This window comes from Diceros bicornis, chromosome 3 (assembly GCF_020826845.1).
Source record: "Diceros bicornis minor isolate mBicDic1 chromosome 3, mDicBic1.mat.cur, whole genome shotgun sequence".
Classification (NCBI taxonomy): domain Eukaryota; kingdom Metazoa; phylum Chordata; class Mammalia; order Perissodactyla; family Rhinocerotidae; genus Diceros; species Diceros bicornis.
This window is the reverse complement of record NC_080742.1, coordinates 60,086,301-60,109,602: the sequence shown is the minus strand read 5'-3', so window position 1 is coordinate 60,109,602 and position 23,302 is coordinate 60,086,301. Positions and strand designations below refer to the sequence as shown.

Sequence of the window (23,302 nt, the reverse complement as noted above, 5' to 3'; positions counted from 1 at the left end):
CCATAATGATCTATGTGACATTGGGAATAGCTTTAATCAGCACTGGAGACCTTCTTACTGGGCTTGTGAGTTTTGAAACCAGCTTTCCCTTTGATTCTTCACACACACACACACACACACACACGTACTGAGACAGACAAGAGTGAAGCACAAAATTGTCTTCATATTTTCAATTTTTGGGTTTGGGGAATGAAGAGATGGCTATTAACGTACAAACATTTGTAATTGACTGGAAGACCTTTATATTAACTCCTGTTTTCTCTTTCAATGCTAGTAAACAGTCTTTGATAATGTTCTCACTGTTTCCTGCTAATTGCTTTTAGTGACACAATCCACTCATTCATTGCCCAGAGGGATTGAGGAACTAGTAACATCATGCTGGGTTTTGAAAAGAAAATACACATTTTTCTTACCATAAAAGAAACTGCTCATCAAGCTGCTGCCAGTGCCTGACACGGAAACTGTCTCACCCAACAAGTCGGTGTGCTGTGCTGGTGGAGCTGGCGGCTCTGCTCTCCTTTATAGCAGCTCTACCTTCAAAACACACACACAGAAGTCGTGATGCCTCTAAACCTTCCCAGAGCTGACGACTCCAGGCTTTACCCTGAGGAAGATGCTAGCTGAGTATCCACCCATTTGCTTATGATCAAAACAACCTTCCCAAGCCTTTTCCAATATTTTATCATCTATCCAAGACTTCCTATTTGATAGGGAGGAGAGGAACACATCACTTACGTCCGTGATACACAGATCTTTTTGCTCGCTACCATTTTAGTGGTAGACAGAGAAAGAGGAACTTATATAGGATAGCCAGAGGTAAGAGGAAAACCAGAGGAGGGTGGTTTCATAAAAGTCAAAAGAATTTAAGCAGCTGGAAGGAGGAAATTCTGTCAGCTATACACCAGCTATTGTTATGGCGGGGTTCCAGGTATCCTTTGGTGTTTCTTTTAAATAAACATCGACTGCAACTTTGCGAGGAAGATGGTTGTTTCGCCTCCTGGACCCCTGATAAATAGCCACTGTTCTCTAAATGTTTCTGAATGTAAGAATATGTTACACAAAAGACATACCCTATTCCTGTTTTTCCCTATAGAACAGGCAGAATTGCTGAGTCCCCGTTCCTACTTCCCAGACCTGGGGAACAAGTGTCTCCACCATCTTTCTCTCAGTTGCCATCAAGAACAGAGGGAACTCCTTCTCCTTGAGCTTCTTGGCTTCGTCTCTCACGTCTGCCTGTCATCCTAATGATTTTTTGCAACACCCAGTAGAGTGCTGTGTGCGCTGTAGGCACTCTGCGAGTATTTGTTGGGTAAATAAACTTACCCTGAAAGTATGTGCAGCAAAGTTTTTTTGAAGTCTTAGAAATAAATATAAGTTGAGCATTTTATTCCAAAATGTATGTTTGTACTGCTTGAGTTTCTTAATGCTCCCCCAGATGTGTTGAGGATGATAGATGTTCTCTGATTGCACCGTATTGACCCTTGAGCTTCAGGTCACCACCACTAACCCCTAGAGCTTCCCCCTAGCTTGAGAAGCAAGGACTTCCTAGAAACAACAGGCTAAGACCTTACTGAAAATAAGACCAGTGTGTCCAAGCGCCACAGCTCACTGACTTCCTTCCCCGCTTTCTGTTACCCTCAGTCACTCCCTTAGCCAAAATCCCACCTCAGAGGTCGCAGGGGAAGGAAAGCTGTATCACAAACTTCGCCAGCTGGCTTTGTGGTCGTCACAGGCCGTTTAGACAGGGTGAAAGCTCCTTTTGGGGAGAAGAAGCCTCTACAGCCTGTCATGCCAGGCCCCCAAGGGCGCTGTGATGCTCACAGCCAGAGCATGGCCTGCTCCTTTGGAATTCACAGTTTCTATTGTGAATTACAAGTCAAATTCCCAAATTCTCCTCATGGAAAACTGATAATTACACATTTGCCTAAGTAAAATGGCTGTGAATTATCCAGGGGATAACTTTATTTTCTCCCTCTGAAATGTTCACCCAGAAAAATGACGTGTGATGAGGGGATATATAGATATATACATACATGTATATATATAAAACATAATTTTGAAAATTTAGCAATTCCAGATGTTTTCCTAGCCATCAAATAACTTATTCTTTCCTCTTAAATTTTCCTAGCAGAGTTCAATTCTTTTAAATATATGGATCGCCATATTCTGACTGCATTCAGGAATTCTCAATCCCTACTTATAGATGAGGAAGATAGGAATCACAGAGGCATTTTGCTTCTGTGGATCAAGTTGGGGCATTTTCTTTGTTCATTGTGTGGGTTTCACTTCCATTTCTGAAACTTTCTTTTCTATTAAAAGAATCGTTAAAACATGGTTTTGCAGTGAAAGCAATTTTAGATAGAAAAACGCTTTTCTTAAAATATTATGGAGGGCTTTTTAGTCAGAGTGGTTTCAAAACAAGTTGTATTTGTAGACAGTGGCTGTCATCAGAGAGCCCTGGCTCCTCCACACCGTCAGGCTGATGACTCTCCTGGAGTCGTCGTCTTCCGTCAGTAATTGTTCACAATACACCCACTAGGGCAAGTTGCTTACCTAGGGTCTGTGGCAGATAATGGGGAATACTAAGGTGTTTAACATGTGGGCACCAGTAATCAAAGAAGTTGCTGGAGCAGCTAAGAGGATGGGGAGAGTCCCTTTGGCTACAGTAATCAAAGAGGGCTTCCTGGAGGAGGTACCATCTAAGCACAGCCTTGAGAGCTACACAAAAGTTGTTGTCACAATTTAGGTTCCTCATCTATAAAAAGTGCTCTTTGCCTCCTTCTCCCTACCTCACAACCTTATGCAAAAATTTTAAATTGCATTTGAGGGCAGAGGAGGTCAAGTTGAGGGAGTTATTTACAAGAAGGATCCTAAGGTCTTTGTCATGCCTATTTAGACAACTAAACTCTAGGCATTAGAGAGGAGATGATTGTGAATATCTTCATTCTTTGAATAAATCCTTGAATTATTTAAATTATTTCCTGACGAATTCCACCCCTTGTGTGTATCACTAGCATCCTAACAATTCATTCATTAATTAAGTTGTGTGTATTAGCCTCAAGGGTCGGGGGCTTGGTGTGCCAACCAAGATATAGCACACAACTGTCTCAACAGTCTTAAAATCTCAGAGAGGAAAGTGGAGAGCTGTTTTTGCTGCATCTCTCCCTGCTTTTGTCAGGCCTAAGTGGATAAGGAATAATTCCCATAGTTGTTGTAGATACTGATAAAATAACCCTCTGGAAACCACCACTTCAGAAAACCTGTTGCCATTGTAAATGAAGGGAAAGCCCAATGGTTACCAAATGTATACGAGGCAGGACAGGTGCTAACTAAATATCAAAACCAAAAAGGGACTGACTGCCAAGGGCTCTAGAATTCATTCCTTCCTAAACACTTAAAATCAAATGAATTGCTTATTCCTCCAAGCAAGACTATTAGGAAATAAGGATGTTGATATTTTTGGAAACCAGAATCACTTACCTTGTAAATTTGTGTTTTTTTTCCCCAGACAAGTTTTGGTATTGTCGGCTTTCACCAAACCACAAGGTCCTGCATTATGGAGACTTGGAAGAAAGTCCTCAGGGAGAAGTGCCCCATGACTCCTTGCAGGACAAACGTAAGTGGCTCTCCTGTGTAGGAGCCCTGAGTTTTGGTTGTTTGTTTAGTTTCCTGGTCACAAAATATTTTGCAGAAAAACTGTCAACCTAAATAAACTCACTGAACATGTCTCCTTTTGTTGTAAGTGCTGGCCTGAGCATTCTCATCAAGCATTAAGACCTTGATAGACTTGGGGTTTGGGATGGAACAGGGAAGGGCATAAAAGGAATGCTCACGTATCTTTCCAGAAAGATGTAAACCTGAGGTTCAAACCTCCACTTTTACATTACTTATCCAGGTGCTGTTTCAAAGAGCGAAAGCAATGTAAACCTGATTCTGTCAATTGTCTTGTTCTGATGACCCAAAATAATTCCATACAAATAGTTTGCTTGATCCCTACCACATTTATTCATTATAGGTTAGTGTATCCCATAATTATAATGCAGAGCTAATGGCAGATCCAAGCATGACTAACTTACTTCAGAGAAGTAACTCAGACACTTAGAAAATTTATGATTGATTACATTCTATTGTTTGCTAAATATTCCCTGAAATATGGGTTATTTGTATTTATTTGCTATTTCTGTACGGTCTGTTTTAATGTGTATATTTTGAAGAGTCAGTAATATCGTAGATTATTTTAGCCCAAACCAGGTTCCAGATTTTTTAGATAGTGTTAAGTGTACAAATTAAACAAAGTATTATAGAAACATTAAAATGCACAAGAGTGGTGAATTAATTTGGAAGAGAAATGAAATTAAGTAAGCATCGACTCAGAAAATATCCCAGGTGGAGAAATCAAAGAGTGAGAAAACAAATAAAGACACTTTTAAATAACCTTTAAAAGTCACATTGATCCTGCAGTAAGTCATATAAGCGTGTCCCAGACAGAATCCTTATCCCCAACTCCTAGCACCTTCCCTCTTGTCACCCCGGGGCCCATGGAAGTCAAATCTGGACTGCCTTCCTTGCAGCTCATGGCCATCGAAGGCGAAAATAAACCCTGAGTGGGAAATTCTGACACATTCAGACTCTATGCTGACATATCAGGCAGACAGCCGAGAACATTCTCTCTTCCTCCAGCTTAAAAATGGGATGTGGTCTTTGTAGTGTCATTTAGTTCAGAAAGCAATCTCGTTTCCTTTCATAAGGAACACTGCCTCCCCAGCCCACATTATCGACACTGTTAACGGGAAGAGAAAGAAATCTGAAACCCACTGCTGCAGTCTGGGGCAATGTCTACACATCCCTGCTGTGGGTGCGTCCTGGTACTCTGGTCCTCTGCCTATAATGAGGCTCTCACTTCAGGTCTCAGAAAGCCTTCCACATTCCACCATCAACATAGCTAGACCAGTGGGTCTCAGAGTATGGTCCTCAGACCATCAGTAGCAGCATCACCTGGGAACTTACCAGAAATGCAGATTCTCAGACCCCACCTCCAGACCTGCCAAATCAGAAGCTCTGGGGATAGGGGCAGCAATCTGTCTTCACAGACTCTCCAGGCAGTTTTGATGCACAAAGTGAGGACTGCTGCCTAGATATTGCCCTGTACTCTTCCTAGTGAGTCCCCAAATTTGGCTTTCACCAATAAGTATAAATTTAACAAAACAACAAATTGAGTTGATAGTGGGTTGCCAACTTTTAATTTTGGCAAACAAGGCTGTTAAGAAATAAAATCTAACTAAAATTTAACATCACAATCCTTTCATTAAAAAACCAAAGGACTCGATCATAAAAAGCAGTAAGAAAGACCTAATCTTGGAATAAAGGACAGTCCCTTCTATAAATTAAATTAGCTTTGTGAAAAACTCAGACCAGTGTTTTCTTTTTCCTCTATTTGCTAACTGGTGAAAACTCCCTCGTGAGCTAGGAACTGTCCAGAGGCCAGCAATCAGGAAGCACTGTTCTACAGTGGTGAAGTGAAGAGTGAGAGGTTACTGTTGGTCAGAGCAGCCAGAAGCTCTATCTGAAGTCTCCCACGGCCTCGTTCTTAATCTCACCGAGAAACAGGGGAAGTGGTCCGGGCAGAAAAAGAAAACATAGCGTGATTCATTCCTTCCCCAGTGAATCAGCTCTCCCGCTCACTGGATGTATTATTTATCCCAATATTTATAGGGATATAATCTGATTCTTAATCCACAGATAGACACTTGATTGGCACTGATTGCAGGTTTTAGATGCTGCACTCTCATTCTAGCTGGTCCTGTTGCTTGGAAATCGGTAGCCGTGCTCCTAGAGAAGGTCACAGTGTGGACAGCACCTGAGCCTTGGGTAGGGACAGTTCCTGGGCTTGCCCGAAAGCTGATGCCCCCCAAAGGCCTGCACTCCCAAGGGTCCAGGGTGAAAGTAACAAGCTAGAAAACCAGGAAAGCTGATGCCAAGGAGAGCCAGCTTGCCAGGGTGGTTTCAGAAGATCAAGGCCAGAGCTGCAAATCTCCGAGCAGCTTTTGGTGGTGGCCACGGAGTGACACTGGTTCTGGGAAAGGGTTGCTGCAGTCCCTTCTGACAATGGCTCCAAAACTCTTGTCTGCCCGTTTCCCCTGCAGCCTTTGAAATCCAATAATTCAGAGTTTGAAAGAGCCGCTCCATTAGCAGTTTATCCATTGCAAGATAAATCAAGAATCCATACTTATGCAGGTGTGTGCATGTGGGTGGGTGTGTGTGTGTTGGTGAGATTATATCTCTGTGCACACGTGTGCCAGGGAGGGGTGTATTCTTGTAACGAAGTAAAACGAAGCTATTATGTGCCTGAGATGAGAAGGCCCCAGCCTAGGAAACTAAAGTTTGCTGCTGCAGGCCTGCAGGCCTGCCACCTGGTTTGCATTTAATTGCAATTTTGCATTCTGCCTGGAGCAAAATAGCCCATCCTCTTGGAGCCCTTCAAAGTCAGAAACCTCATTCCACTAGAAAAATGAGACGTTCCTTTAATTAATTTCAAGTGCCATTGCTCTTGCCATGTACGATTGCCCTCTCTTGGGACCAAGGGGAAAATTGTCTTCCTCCCCTTGAGTTAATCAGTGCTGAATATTGAGATATTGATGAATCAAATAGTGTAATTGAATCCTCTTAATGCAGAGAGTGCAAGTGAAGATTGAGGGCCTCTCCTTAGCTGTCTTCGTCCCTAAAGGTTTAGGAAATCTCTCCTCTCGTATTCTTTTTGTTTGACAGGAAGTATGGCCCTTGAAAATTCACATCTCCTTACATCCCCTCTCGCCCCACATCCCTCCCACCTGGTTTACAGGCTCTCATCACCACCACTAAACACTAGACTCTACTGCTTTCCAGCCCTGCCCAGGGCCCCAAAGTGCCTCCCTTTGAAAGAATGTAGGCCAGCTCTCCTCACTCCCACATCAAAGGGGCCAGGGAAGAGAAGGCTCACCCCCTCACACAGGCAATTAAGCCTATTACAGTAGATGAGAGGAGCAGCTGAGACAGCAAAACAAAGCAGGCGTTTTGGGTCATTGAAGCACGATGAATAATTCAGGTCCCTCAATCTACAGAGGGAATTATCTTTGACTGTTGATAGTGACAATCATTGCAAATAACATTTATTGAGTGCTAACTATATGCCAGGCACTGTGCTAAGAGCTTTGCATAAATTATCCTCTCGAGAACCTGAAGAGGTAGATATCATTGCCCTTGTTTTACAGGTAAGGAAACTGAGGTACAGAACATTTGAGTAACTTGTTCAAGGTCACGTGGCTAGTAAATAGTAGAGTGAAGATCTGAATGCAACTATCCAACTCTGTGGCCCTGATTTTTACCCACTACTCTGTGCAGCCTAGATTAAAAGCCAACAGTGATCTTGGCTCCAGCATTAGGAGTTAATTCTCGGGGCAACCCTATAAGGTATATGATATAGTTCCACATTGCAGGTGAGGAAGCCTAGGCTCCAAGAACGTAAGCCGAAAGTGGTCCAGCCAGTAGATGGATCTAGACTTCGCTCTGTGATACCAAAGGCACAGCCCTTCCCACCACTCTGTGCTGCTGAGTTAGAGACCAGATTCCTCACTGAACTATACTGGGATCAGCCTGTCCCTCCTCTGTATCTCCGCCCACGGGAACTTCTACATGGAGCTGTGTATACAACAAGTGCTCATGGCTTACTAGCTACTTCCCAGGGTGATTTCTGCCTCAGCTGGGCTCCCAGTGGTGAAAGCTAAAACTATTTTTATCACGGTGGCCACATTTACTTTTTCAATGGTATTTTTGTTTTAAATCGCAAAGTTCCTTCCACAGGTATTAGCAATCGAAGAGTTTCCTGAACATATCTGAAGTGATGACCACAGCTGGGGCTGTGTTCAGCTTGATTTGGGGTACTGACACCTTCCAAACATAGAGAGAAATCATGACCAAGCAAGGGAGCACAGAGTGAAAGGAAAAGCAGTAGTCCCAGCTCTGTCCCCCACTAGCCATGTGACATTGCATAATTTATTTCCTCTCTTTAGGCCTCAGTCTCCCCATCTGTAAAATGGGAGTGTTGAATTTAGCTTGTCTCAATCCAGCTCAAACTGAAAAAAGCACTAAAAGAAATGAGGCCAAGTCCCAAGGAGTTCAAGTGGGGTTAAGGTGCCAGTAGTGACCCTCCTGGTTCTCATATCTCTGGGCCCCACTTCTTTATGCTGCCCCCACACAAAACAGCCTGATGAAAATACTAGCCTGGCTTTGAAGTAATTAAGAGTCCTCTGCTGCCTTCTTAGAGGTAGATTCAACAGACCTGAGCCTGGTTTTGCCCATAGGAATAGGGAGGATGGCATTTTAGCCCTTCTGATGCCTACTCTTCCAGTGCATCTAGAGACAAACTATGCAAAGAACAACCTTTAAAAGCCACACTGTATTTTTAGAACTTTGTGTTTTCCTTTTAACCATAATCCTGTGAGTAATATAACAGCTTATCTCCTTGACAGGGGACAATGCATGTAAAAAAACATAAAATATATACTGCCACAAGCATGGTGGAAAAGTGCCTTTTCTCCCCTGAAGCTTTCTCATTAGAGGTTTTGAAGACTTCTCCCACGATGGATTTTTGTGTTATTCTTGTCCCGTTCCATGTGATGGGTTTTCAAAGCCAAGGGATAACTTACTATTTATAAGTTGTAGACACTCTCTAGTTTGTTGACCATGTTATATATTATACAACAAAAGACTTTCTACAAGGTACTTATGACTCAAACTCCATCTGAAGCTTGAGAAGATTTTTTTTGAGTTGATATGTAAATTATATCACAAATTCACTTCAATGGTAGACTTTCCATTGAAAAATAAACCCAACTTCCCAAAGTGCCCAAATATCACCTCCTGGGGTAGTGATTAGGCAGCCAGATCAGCCACTGAGGGGAACAGGGCTGACTGTTGGTTATGAAAATGGATTTGAGGAGAGCTGAAGTCAGTGGTTGTGGTCAAAGATAGGTTGAGGAATCATGATGATCAATTACAGGAAGATACCAATCCAAAGGGGCCAAGCAGAGGCAGGAAAGACTTCCAAGGTAAAGGGTTATGCCACTCAGGGTAGGCCGCAGTACTACATTATGCTGCAGGAACACACAATGCCAAAATCTCAGTAGCCTAAGACAACAAGAGTTTATTTCTTGCTCACATTACATAACTGACGTGGGTTGTCAAAGGACTACTCCGCACAGTCACTCAGGGACACAGGCCTGTGTCTGCTTTGCCATCCTATAGCTGCGCCATCTGGTCAGGACATGTGGCCTGTTCAGTTTCTGCAACTGGGGAAGAGAGGTTGGCGGACATGGAATTTTCATTGCCTTAGCCAAAACAAGAGACATGCCACTGCCTCTCACATTTCAGTGGCCAGAACTCATCATATGGCCCCACCTAGTTGCTAGGAAGTGTAGTCTTCCGTACGCCCAAAGGAGAGGAAAGCCAGATATTAGTGGGTACAAATAATGTCTACCAAAGGGTTCTAGAGTCAGGACTGCAAGATGGAGGAGCAGACATGGTGGGACAGAGAGCAAGGGATGCCTACAGAGATTCCTAGAAGAGTTCATCACAGCCCACTCTTCCCTGGGATTAGAGTGAGCTCTAGAGGTGTCAACAGATTTGGACAAAGTTCTTGGCAGTTTTAGGGTTCCTGGAAAATGTTAGCTTTTAAAGGGCCTTCCTGTTGTATCCTCTTGATATTCTATATGTTTCATAATTTTACTTGATCTAAATATCACCCCCACAACCCAATTCCCTGATAAAAATGTGTGAACTTTAATTATGAAATCTCTCATTATCTTCCTCATTAAGAGAGTTGGAGTAATTGATTACTGGAAGCTTCTACAGATCCTAAGTGGGCCCCTAGATTCACAGTCCCTTGTGAGACTGAAAAATTAGGGATTGGAGAGGGACAGATGACTCCACAGTTTTTTTAAATTAAGATTCCAAACCATCCTACTGCCTTCTCTCTCTCAGATGATCTTAACCAAAGTTTTAGATGCAGAAACCTTTCCATGTCTTTTATGTTCCTGCAAGTCCTGAATAAGACGTGAGATAGCATCATTTTATCTAACTGCATTATTCTCAGGATCACCAAGATAAATACCAGCTACCATTTTCCTTTCAGAAAGGAGTGGTCCCTTTATTTGAGTTTAGTTTTGTTGTCTGTAAAATATGAGTAATAAAACCTGTCTCACAGAACTGTTGTGAGAATTAGTGAGATGGTAGAGAGCGAGAATTTGGAGAGTGACAGTTCAGGACTGTGTAGACGCAGATAAATATTTTGCAATAGGGCTGCTTTCCTTTGTTGTCCAAAACTGAGAAACTAAATCAAGGTGGATTCTGTAGCAAGAGATGCTAATATATGTGAAGCACTTGGCATTGTTCCTGGCACATAGTTGTCCTCCATAATATCAGAATTAGTATACCCCTATTACTATTATTATTACTGCTGATTCTAATACCATCACTGTCAACATGACTGACGGGACTTTTTTTTAGATATTTGTTTTGAAGAACCAAATTCTGCTTATGATCATAGATTTTTCTCCCCAGGGATACTTTTTAGCAGAATATAAGAATATGTTTTAGTTTCTAGTCCAGGACACTGCCTGACTTCTCTTCTTCTTTTCACTGCTTTTCTTTTCTCTTTTTGCAGTACTTTCTGAGAATGGCAACTGTGCCAGTAGACTCGATGCTTAGTCCGGCTTCTTTAATGACAGCTAAGCTTTCACATGGTATAGTTACTTTCATTTCCTTTTATGAATTGCAGTGCCAGTGGCAGATATCAAAGCTGTGGTGACGGGAAAGGACTGCCCTCATATGAAAGAAAAAGGTGCCCTTAAACAAAACAAGGTATGGTTTCCAAATTATTGCAAATAGTTGTGTCTGCACCATGCAGTCAGCAACTGCGGTGGGCCCAGATCGTTTTAGTTGCAATGCTTGTGTATGTGTGTGTGCGCGTGCAGTTGCACATCTCTTACTCAGCTCTCCTTCTTCCTTTCCTGATTCCTTTCACATCTCTTAGCCTTATTCTTTCTCTCCCTGATCACTTGTCTAATCCCCATCATCTCTTCCATTCCCTCACTTCCTGTCTACTTCCAGCCCTAGGAATTGCCCTCTCACTGTTGTCACCCATCCTCTCCTTCTCCGCTCATCCCCATCCATTCTCTGGGCCTCTCCTAATCTCCCATGTATATTCATTTTCTTCCTTCCCTGACTTCCACCCCAGTCTCTTTCATTGTCTCCTGATGTTATCACCCCCTTAGTATCCTCTCTGCGGTCTCAGTGAAGCCTGGGAAAGGCAGAAATGAGATGACTCAAAAAATCTCAGAAAACTTTTAAGGGCCTGCTATCCTTCGGCATCATGGAAAGTATGGTAAAATAGCTCAAACCCAGCTTAAAGGAGAAAATTTCCCCAAAGGTGTATGTTGCTTAAATCCTCTTCACATTGCACTAGTTTTCACCCTCTCCTCCTAGTTTGCCAACTGCTGTTTGCCGTGACAGCCCACGTTCCATAACAGAAGGTGTGGGAGGAGACATTTTCTGAAAAGATGGAAGAATTTCCTTTGCCACGAGTTTGGAGGTATTTGCCCTTGGAGAGGCCATCAGGGAGCCAACTCTTTGTTTATACCTCTTGGCATCTTGTGATACATAGTACCTATGTGTGAACAAAATTATCCAGATTCATCTGGGACCTCCAGCCACCTTGGTATCAAAAATATCACAACGATCAATAGTTTGCTTCTTTATTGTTCAGTGTCAGTATCGAAGAGGAGTACCAACATTATATATATCCTACTTACAATCAAAGTTAAAGTGAATAATCCCTGATCTGTAATTTCAAACATTATAAGACAAAGAGGAATTCATGTCTGCATAGAATGACCCTATCTATGATTAAGGAAAAACAAAACTACTACAAAAGTACTGTTTAGGAAGACAGAGGGGAGCAGATACTGCCAAGGAGGCTGATAGCAAGACCTTTACTTCTTAAGTTACGTAAGTGTAACTTACCTCAAGTCCATGTGAACTCTTTCTTTGTCAAGCTTGCCACAACACTATCATATACTGCACTTAATTAACAAGTATAGTGATACAACGGCATGCCTAAGAGTTTGTGGGTCATCTGTTATACAGCATTTCTCTCTTCTCCATCATGTGGGGAAATAGGGATTCTATAGCTCATCAGATTCCAGAGGAGCATTCTTAACTCTAGCGGCAAGTCCCCAGCCTTCAGCGCTTGCCTCCTGTGGGGCTGCCTTCCTTCAACACTGCCTAATATGCAGAGCGCCATCTCAGGAGCACTGGCTCTGCTCAGCTCCAGCTGAGGTTATGTAACTCTTGGAGCTGAGCAGGAAATGATGTGGGCAAATTGGCAGCAACAAGAGTCTATAACCCAGAGGAGGGGAGGAGGGGTGTAGGTGGCAGCAACGCAGCCTGCCAGGACCCAAGAACTCTAAGTAGGGACAGAGAGAATTATGTAAAACAGGTGTGGTGGGACTTATAGTTTCAGCTCCAACAGGTAAAGAGCTTGGGAGTTGTCACTCCTATTCTTACAGTAAGAAAATCAATAATTTTCTTGGGCCTACCAGAGAACTGATATTGGAGGGCAGACCACCACCCTGGAATCTGGAGAGTCATGTGCATCCAGAGAGCCACAGCCAGATCCGCTCACCCGGAGCAGAATCCACTGGAGCCATAAACTGGAGGATCGCTTAAATGGCAATTCTGATGAATTTCTCTAGGCTGAGTGTGGGCTAGTGTGACAGTGAGAAACTCTTGGGGGTTGCAGTCTTGGGGGGGACATACTTTCATGGGCTTTACCTCCAGTAACCCTAGCAGATTCTCATAGTGAAGACCTGAGAAAGACATACCCACCCCCCACCACCACCATTAGCTCTGGGAGGGGAAAGGGAAGAGTAATCATGAAATATGCCAGAGCCTTCTCCATAACAAAGTCCTGTTCTCTAGACTGTTTTCTCAGCTAAGGGAAGGGAATTTCTCCCATTTCATCCCATTTTAGCCTTCCTGTCTCAACTGTGGGTTTGGAGGGGGAGAAGACATAGTCAACAGCAGTTAGAGCCTCAAGGAAATTGACAGGAAATTCTGTAGCATGGGGAAAGGGAAGAAGGCAGGGGGAAGAAAGCTCTATCACTGGAGAAACACTTAGGAAGGTGAAAGCCACAAGATATAGGACCCCTAAAAGGTGGAGGTTTAATTGGAAAATTATAGAATGCTATCCATCACCCATGTCCTACCACCAAACCAACAGGACTCCAAAATAATAACAGTGGATTATAGCTGAAATATCTGCAAGATGCAAACTCTCTCTGAGGGGTAGTGCTTAGAGAAGCCCAAAGTCAAGAGAAGAGACAAAAACAGGGACACTAGAGGAATTTGAGGCCTCTGGCGCTTATAGCTACAGCAAACATTAAACATATCTCAATTCCTTGCCAGATTAACATAAATCATCACTTTAAAGGTCTATGTATCTCTCTTCCTATTGCCTGATACAACATGTCTAGATTTCAACAAAAAATTACAGACCTGCCAGAAAGTGAGAAAAAACAGCCTGAAGAAACAAAACAATCATCAGAACCAGGCTCAAATATGACACAGATGTTGGAATTATCAGACAGAGAATTTAAAATAACTATGATTAAAAGCGTTATAGACACTAATGGAAAAAGTAGACAACATGAAAGAACAGATGGGTAATGTAAGCAGAGAGATGGAAACTCCAGAAATGAATCAAAAGAAAAGGATGTAAATAAAAAACACTGTAACAGAAGTAAAGATTGCTTTTAATTGGCTCATTAGTAGACTTGACATGGCTGAGGAAAAGATTAATGAGCTTAAAGATGAGTCAATAGAAACTTTAAACTGAAATGCAAAGAGTGAAAAATATGAAAAAAACAGAACATCAAAGAACTGAGAGAAAATTGCAAAAGGAAAAGCATACATATCATTGGAATACCAGAAGAAAGAGAATGGAGCAGAAGAAATATTGAAGCTTTAATGGCCAAGAACCTTCCAAAATTAATGACAGACATCAAACCAGAGATCCAGGAAGCTTAGAGGACACCAAGCAGGATAAATACCCAAAAAATCATACCCAGGCATATTGTATTCCAACTGTAGAAAACCAAAGACGAAGAAAAAAAATCTTGAAAGCCAGAGGGGGAAGAACACCATAGCTATAGAAGAACAAAGATAAAAATTAAAGTGGATCTCTCGTCAGAAATTATGCAAGCAAGAAGAAAGTAGAGTGAAATGTTTAGTGTTGAAGGAAAAACCCACCAACCTAGAATTCTATATCTAATGAAATTATCTTTCAAAAGAAGGAGAAATAAAGACTTTCTCAGAAAAACAAAAACTGAGAAAATTCATTGCCAGCAGACCTGCTCTGCAAGAAATGTTAAAAGAGGTTCTTCAGCCAGAAGGAAAATTATATAGGTCGGAAACTGATCTCCGTAAGAATAGAAGAGCATCAGAGAAAGAATAAATGAAGGTAAAATAAAAATATTTATTTTTGTTATTATTAATCCATCTAAAAGATAACTCTTTGTTTAAAGTAATATAATAACAATGTGTTGAATGCTTATAGTGTATGGATAAGTAAAATAAATGACAGCAAAGTCACAAGGGACAGGAGGGAGAAATTGGAATACTCAAAATAGAAGACAAAAAAAAAAGAGAAAAAAGAAACAAACAAATGCAACAAAAAGAAAAGAGTTACAAACATGGCAGATATTATTCTAATGATATCAGTAGTCATTTTAAATGTCAGTGGTCTAAATACACCAATTAAAAGACAGATTGTCAGAGGGGATAAAAAAAACAAGACCCAACTGTATGTTTTCTACAAGAAACACCCTTTAAATATAAAGACAAAGATTGGTTAAAGTAATGGGATGGACAAAGATATCAAAATACATGAGGCAAAACTGATAGAACTGAAAGGAGAAATTCACAAATCTATTATTATACTGGAGACTTCAACAACTCTCTGTCAGTAATTGATAGATCGACCGGGCCGAAAATCAATAAGGATATTGATGACCTGACTAGCACCATCAATCAACTTGATCAAATTAACACTAATAGAAAATCCACCTGACAACAGCAGAATGCACGTTCTTCTCAAGCTCACAGGAAACATTCACCAACATAGACTACATTCTGGGCCATAAAATGCATCTTAACAAGTTTAAAAGAACAGCAATCATACAGAGTATGTTCTCAGATCACAATGAAATTAAACTAAAAATCAGTAACAGAAAGGTAGCTGGAAAATCCCCCCAAATATTTGGAAATTTAAGAACACACTTCTAATTACCCATAGTTCAAAGAAGAAGTCTCAAGAGAAATTTAAAAATATTTTAAACTAAACAGAATGAAAATATAACTTATCAAAGCATGGAGGACGGGGCAAAAGCAATGCTTAGAAGGAAATTTGTAGAATTAAATGCACATATTAGAAAAGAAGAAAGATTTAAAGTTAATAAAGTTTCTACCTTAGAAAACTAGAGAAAGAAGAGCAATTTATGCCTAAAGGAAGCAGAAGAAACGAAATAATAAATATTAGAGTAGAATTCAATGAAATTGAAAACAGGAAAACAGTACAGAAAAGCAACAAAATTAAAACTTCATTCTTGGAAAAGATGAATAAAACTGGTAACATTCTAGCCTGACTAACCAAGAAAAAGTGAGAGAAGACACAACTTACCAATATCAAAACAGGTGTGGAGATGATGATCTCATTTGACCATATGATATGTGTGGGTGAATTTGGGCTTCCTGTATCAGACTCCTCTCCCCTTAGAGAAGATCAGCAAAACAAACTAAGTGACATTTTCCAACTTTATTTTTAAGTATCATGGCAATCATAGGAAATTGGATGGATAGTTGGATGGATGGGTGGATGGGTGGATGGGTGGATGGATGGTCGGATGGGTGGATGGATGGGTGGATGGATGGATGGATGGATGAATGGATGGATGGATGGATGGATGGATGGATGGATGGATGGATGAGTGGAGCACACTGCTATAAACACATAGATAAGACTGCAAGAGGAGGCTACTTCCTAAGATTCACTGGCCCAGATGTTCCAGCCACCCCCAGGCTCTTCCAGGCTGCCTTAAGGGCTGAGAGACACAGTTGCCAGCCTGGCTCTTTCATTTGCATACACGTGAAAATTGTTTGTCTTGTGATGCTAATAGTTCATACACCTGGTTCATGAGACAAAATATCAAAAGACAGAAAGGAAACCCACAGTTCTAAGAATTTATGTCCTCAACCGTCCACAACCACACCCCTTCTCCCAATATTCCAGAGGCCTGCTTCTCCCTACCTCTGGGACTTCTGGGTAGGAAAGGGGAGACCTGCAGCTTAAAAGGAGAGTTAACCAAAATGTATCCAGGAGCTGTGTCAGTGCATGGTAGTGGGCAGCAACTGAGGTCTGTTGCTGGCTCTTCAGATGGTTTTTCCAGCTAGAGAGTAGGTTCTGACATTTTGTGCCACAGGACTTTCAGTTAGCTTAATGGCTGAGCAAGGCAAACTGAGACATTAGCATCCATAAGGGAGACACTTTATTAATAGAAAAATATTGGTAACTGACGGTACTTCTCATTCATTCAACATTTGATATGCCGGGCACTGTCTAAGGGCTTGGGAATAGAAAAAGGAAAGGAACTGCTCCTTCTCCTTGAGGCAGAGGCATTTATTCATTGAGTCATTCATTCAATCAGCATCAGAGCACCTGAGTTCTGATGAGCTCTGGACATGGAGGGGTGAATAGGGCAGACCTGGCCCTATCCTCCTGGAGCTTAGAGTCTAGTGTGTTTAACAGAGGTCGGTGCAACAGGAGAACTTCCGTGGAGGCAACAACTACTGGCTTCTTCACAGAGTGATTAGGAAATTTATGAGACTTGAGAATAATTGTCATGGGTGAATGGAAATTCAATTGGAAGAATTTGATTTTTAAGGATTCTAAATTTAAACTCCGTAATTTATAAAATAAAGTTGATTTGTTGCTGTATCTTTGAAAATGGGCATTCCTGGTGCTTATCCCACTGAATTTCGGGCTCAACACATAATCACCAGAGGGAAGATCTCACCAGATCTCACTGATTCAGGTAGGAATACATTTGACATAAGAGAAGCTTCCATCTCACCATGTCCCAGAATCCAGCATTTATTTTTCCAGTGTGATTCATGAACCTGAAATAAGAAGCAGAATACTAGAAGCTGATGTTCTAGCATCAGATTGAAAACCCTTGTCTTAACCAAAAGGCCTTTTATTCGGATTGACTTCATTCGTCATTCATTCACTAACTGTATTGAGTATCTTCTTTATACCAGGCCTGTGCCAGGTGGTAGGAATCCAAAGATTAATATGACCTGACCCCTGTCCTTGGGTGTCTAGGAGATATAAGTCTTATGTATCAACATGCAATTACAATCCAATGTTGTCTATGCCCCAGTAAATTTAAACACAGGGAGCGCCTGGGAGACTTGAGAAAGGCTCATGGAGGAAATGATGTCAGAGCTGGATTTTGAAAAGGAATTGATCAGATGGAGAAGTGAGGGGAAGACGTTCTAGGAGGAGGAAAGAATGTGTGAAAAGACAGAGGGGTCTTTCAACATATGAAAGAGCATCCTCTGAGAAACACTGAATTCAGAGGATAGGATTGATGGGGACAGAGAGAAGAAAATGAGTCGGAGAACAATTGACTGATAATGCTAAGATAGATTGGGGCCAGAAAGTTATACCTGCCTGAAGAAGGTAATATCCTCTATTATTATGTACTATATGAATGAGTGATTTTTGCCTTCTAAAATAGGAACTCAAACTCATAGATGTGTAGATGAGCAGCAATGCATTATAGCTATGAAATCTACTACTGTTTCTATGGCCACATTTAGCACATACACATGCCAAGTTATTTCTTGTGTCTTTAATCAAAATGCTTCACCCTCAAGATGACCTAGACAGATGGTGGAGAACCAACATAGTTAAAGTGAATGCTGGGAAAAATGGCCAAATGAGGCAAGTCACCCCAAAACAATATAAGGAATTGCAGCCAGTGCTGTATACTGAAAATATGTTGTATAAAACTCTACTTTTATATTCAATCAATACATTATTTGACCCACGGATGATGTCAGGCCCCAAACCAAGGCGCCATTCATTCCTAGAGTTTCTCTGAGCATCCCGTGACCCAGCGTGCCTTGTCACTAGTCTCAGGGCCAGAGGATTGAGTACAGGGTCAGAGGCCCCAGGGCATGGAAGGATGTTCAGTTCTTCCTGCCTCCTCTATCACCAGAAGTTATCCATCCTGGGCCTTCCTTTATGTGGTGACGTGGGAGATGTGAATTAGCGGAACAGAGGATGGAGATAAGCTGCTCCTGGACATAATTTTTCACTGAATTAAATCCAGAGAGAATAAAAGACCTTCGGTAGTGAGTAGTGAAGCCCCAGAGCATCAGCTGTCTAAGTGAGTGTTGTGGTGCATGACAAGAGGGCCCTGAGGGGGACACTGCCAGAGATCTGTGACAGCTCACTCCACCACCTCCTGGCACCACTCTCCCTCACAGACAGTTTGGACAGGTGGCAGCTTCTGGAGTGTTAGCCCGAGAGGTGCCATCTCTCCCAGCTCTGCAGCCTCCCTGCTCTGAGTGCTGAACAGCTGACCTCCACCAATGACTCAATGACAACCAGCCAGAGATGTCAATAAAACTCATTATACATGATAGCAGCCTTTCACACAGGTGTGCAGTTCTGAGATTTAATTCCTCCTACCCCTCCCAGGCAGCTTTGGTGAAATTAAAGTGGAGATTGACATTCTCACGAATTTTCCATTTCCTGTGGTGTTTTATCAGGAATCTAGGTCATGACAGCTTCACTCATTCCCGTCTTCACTGATATATGCCTTAGAAGGCAAAGCCCAAAGTCTTCAGGCCCTCTCTTTTTCTTCCTTCTCCGTGCCCCTGCAGAGGAGAAAGTCCTGCAGGACAACCGCACTCACACTCTGGTCTCAAGTGACTTCAGCACCTAGTCAAGAGGCTGCGTCTGGGCTCTGATGATGTTCACGCCACCTGTCGTTGGCAAGGAGATGATTAACCATGTGATGCCCTAAGCAAAGCAGCAAGTGTCCAGCATCAGCCAGGAAATCCATTTGTGAATTTCACCTTTTCCTGTTGCCCTCTGAAGGTCACCTAGTGCTCCTGTAATATACTGACTGGTTGTTCAAAAGCAAAGCCCATGCTGTCCTTTCTCTCTCCAGTCTCTAAGTATGAGTCAGAGAGTCTTCCAATGAATGACACTAATATTAGGAAATCATCATTTATATCAATGTTCATAATCTAAGAACAACAATTTTTATAAATTTATGAGACTAGAGCTTAACATTTTATTGAAAAAAATGTTTTAAGTTTTTTGAAAGAAGAAAATAATCACCTATGATCCGAGCACCTTAACATAGTTATTTTCATTTCACATGTTTGCTTCCAGTCTCTGTCCACAAGAAGACATTGTTCATAATTGTGATCAGTATGTAAATAATGTTCATTTCTCCTGCTTTTTTTCACTGAAGTTCAGATCTTAATAATTGTCATATTGAATGGCTGGCTGAGTATAATTCTCTGAGTTGCTAATTTGTGATTTCTTTAATGATTTACCCAAAGAAAGGAGGACATTTACTTTCTCATATTATATTCTTACAGATAATAATGTATATTGCTTTTGCTTGCTTTTGAGTTTTTTTAGGACTAACCCAGGAATGGGATCCCTGGTTCTTGATATAGATTGCCTTACTGGTTTTTTTAAAAGAATGACACCAAATTATGGTACCACTGGTAGGGCCCATGGCCATTTTCATTAAAAGAACAAAGAGAGAGACCAAACTTAATGGAAAAATTGTTTTTGTTTGTTTGTTTTAGTGAGCTCTTTTTAATGGTATCAGTCTTCACTGGGCAGGCCTGCATGGAGGCTTAAGCAAGAAGAAATGAAAAACGAGGAGAGGGCTAGTTTTGCAGAATAGCTCCCATCCCATGACTTGGCATTCTTTTCTTCACTTGTTTCTATTTCTGGCAGGGTGAGGAGGCCGTGAGAGTGTAAGATTCTGGTAGATCTGGACTCAGAACAAGAGCTGCTCCCTCTTAATGAGGGGACAGCTGGAGGCAAGTGAGACACAGAGGAACTCCATGAGAGCCACGAATAGCCTGATGGTTGACTGTGTCAGGAGAGGCATCCAGCTAACATTGGGCCTTCGGAGTTCACTTTGGAAGAATTCTTTAACCCATCTGAAATTCTAAAATCTGGAGGCATTGACCTCATCTTTCTGCCTTCCCTCTTCTTTCTCGGGCATTCTTATTGTGAGTTACTGGCCAAAGGCAAATCCTCTGACAAATGTTAAGGCAGAGAATGATGTGGTGAGATCTGTCCACCTAAGAAAGAACGTCTTGTGCATGGGCAGTTACTGAGAGTGCAACAGGGGGAAGAAGGGCGGTCATCAGTGGTGCCTAATAAAGACACCAAGAAGGAAAGTAGGCTAGCACGTGTGTGTTATAACAATGCAGAGCACTGATGTGGATACCCTTGGCCCTTCCCCTCCACATTAGGAGTCGTTAGGGTGTTGAGATGTGCGATGACTCTTGTCTTCCAAAGGTTGTATCCTGTTGGCTGCTCAGACCAGTAGAATAATCTTGTACCCAGTATTGTACAGTGTGCACAATTTGAGAAGTATATTTTAATGTACAAATTAGACACGATACTGAGTGTCTTGGCCAAGGTCATTCAGCTACAATGAAATGATAGTGTCACTTAGTCCTTGGTCCTCTGGGTCTGGCTCATCATCTGCACTCAAAAGACACTCACCAATGAATGAACCCAGGGATTCTGACATTGGGACCATGCTTCTCCTTTATACCCTGCAGCTACTATAGAATAAAATCTAGGTTTTGTGTAGCCTTTGCTATACAGTAGTTCAAAGATCAAAGGACACACATGTTACCTAAAGATAACAGATTCACCTAGAAGCCTCATTACTTCCTGCATAGCTTCCATGGTTTAGGAAGTTCAAACCCCTTTGGGCATCTGTCTGTTTGGATGTGATCAAAGATAGAGCAGCCCTTATTGCTGCTGATTGGGAAAGGGTTTACTGTTAATGGTCTCCCTGGAAGGGAGATGCTGAAGAAAGGAGAGTAGCACAGCTTTGGGGTTGTGTCGCCTTGGACAACTCATTTAACCTCTCTAAGGTCCTTCTCGTAAAGGAGGAATGGTAACACTTGCTACATAGACTGTCTTGAGAATTCAATGCGATGGTTCCTGCAGACCTCCCCTGAATAGAGAGAAGGAAATGTGCCGTGAACCTTGACAAACGTGCTCCTTCCTCCCGTCAGCCTCACTGCTGCTCCTCTTGTCGGGACACGCTGTAGGCCCTACGCCATGTTCAGTCTGCAGCCATTTGCAACTGCAAAACAAATGTGCTGATTTTTCTGAATGTGGTGTTTTCTCCAATCTCTTGTAGGAGGTGCTTGAGCTTGCTTTCTCCATCTTGTACGACTCAAACTGCCAGCTGAACTTCATAGCTCCGGACAAGCATGAGGTAAGGGTCTCCGTGGGGTTAATTTATGAGAAAAGGTCACATTTTCTCGAGAAAAACAAGCAGGAGAAAAATACTGGAAAGAAAAAAATTTCGTTTAAAAAAAAAAAAAGCCTGGGCCGGCCCCGTGGCTTAGCGGTTAAGTGCGCGCGCTCCGCTGCTGGCAGCCCGGGTTCTGATCCGGGTGAGCACCAACGCCGCTTCTCCAGCCATGCTGAGGCCACGTCCCACATACAGCAACTAGAAGGATGTGCAACTATGACATACAACTATCTGCTGGGGCTTTGGGGAAAAAAAAGGAGGAGGACTGGCAATAGATGTTAGCTCAGAGCCGGTCTTCCTCAGCAAAAAGAGGAGGATTAGCATGGATGTTAGCTCAGGGCTGATCTCCCTCACAAAAAAAAAAAAGCCTGCCTGAGAAAAATCATGAACAAAGAAACATCTCGTTGACTTGGAATAGAATGGAAACCTCTTGAAAAACTGCCAGTTATGACAGGTTCAGCTTCTTAGTAGCTTGATCGATGGTTCATGGTTAAGAAAAAGAACGTACAAGTGCTTCATACACAGCAAGGGCGTAATTGTGGAGGAAGAGGGGGCCCTGGTTACAGCTTTGGTTTTCATTGAATATTTAATTTTTGGTCAGGGTTTTCCCAAGATAAACTTGTGTCTATTCTTTGAAACATTTGATGAAGTAGGTTTTCTACCATGTTTCTTTAAGTTATTTTAAGAGGTTTAGGGCTGTCTCTGCTGTTGGAACTTTATTTTTTTTGACATCTTGTTATATGTATAATTTGTTTCTCTTCTTGAAGCACACTGTCAGCTATATTTAAAATATTTAGCATAAATCTAGGAAAATGCATTTGTAAGAAGAAGTAGGAGCTATGATTAACTTTTTATCTTATAAACTAGAACCCAACATCATGCTTGAAACTCTTATTTTTAGATGATACCATTCAAATTTTTGTTTCGTGTGTGGTTGCATAAACAACTTTTAGAAAGGAACATTTTAATAGATTCTGACTTTTGTTCCCCATTTCCCCAGGAGACTTAGCTCATTTAGAAGTTATTCAGTGTCTGGTTTTCACTGGTTTGAAGCTTTTGAATAAAATTTTACATCCCAAAGAGACAGGAAAGATTAGAGACAAATCCTGCATTTAGAATGGTACTTAAATATAATTCTGTGTTACTTGACATTTAGTTTGCAGAAGGGTATGACTTTGTCTTCATCTTGCTGAAAATAGATACTGTGTCCTACTGTTTCTTTTTTTAAATAAAATTGTGGTTGTACCCAGGCCACCATATTCAAGATATATAAAGCTGTATAGAAAACTACTTAAAAGAGTAGAACTATGGGGGCCGGCCCGGTGGCACAAGCGGTTAAGTGCACACGTTCCGCTGTGGCGGCCCGGGGTTCGCCAGTTCGGATCCCGGGTGTGCACCGACGCACCGCTTGTTAAGCCATGCTGTGGCGGCGTCCCATATAAAGTGGAGGAAGATGGGCATGGATGTTAGCCCAGGGCCAGTCTTCCTCAGCAAAAAAAGAGGAGGATTGGCATTGGATGTTAGCTCAGGGCTGGTCCTCCTCACAAAAAAAAAAAAAAAAAAAAGAGTAGAACTATGGATGTTATTTAAATCTAGGCAAGGCTGTTTTC

The 23,302-nt window shown here is 41.9% G+C and overlaps 1 protein-coding gene across 4 annotated transcripts in view; it reads left to right on the top strand.

The window, feature by feature from the left end:
* Positions 1-23,302, top strand: part of ELMO1 (engulfment and cell motility 1) — a 525,628-nt gene that overhangs the window by 496,437 nt on the left and 5,889 nt on the right. For all 4 annotated transcript variants that reach the window (XM_058528310.1, XM_058528301.1, XM_058528318.1 and 1 more), the window contains 3 exons: positions 3,509-3,616; positions 10,811-10,893; positions 21,576-21,653. In XM_058528310.1, the coding sequence (XP_058384293.1) occupies positions 3,509-3,616; positions 10,811-10,893; positions 21,576-21,653 (269 nt within the window). The remainder of the gene's footprint in view (positions 1-3,508; positions 3,617-10,810; positions 10,894-21,575; positions 21,654-23,302) is intronic.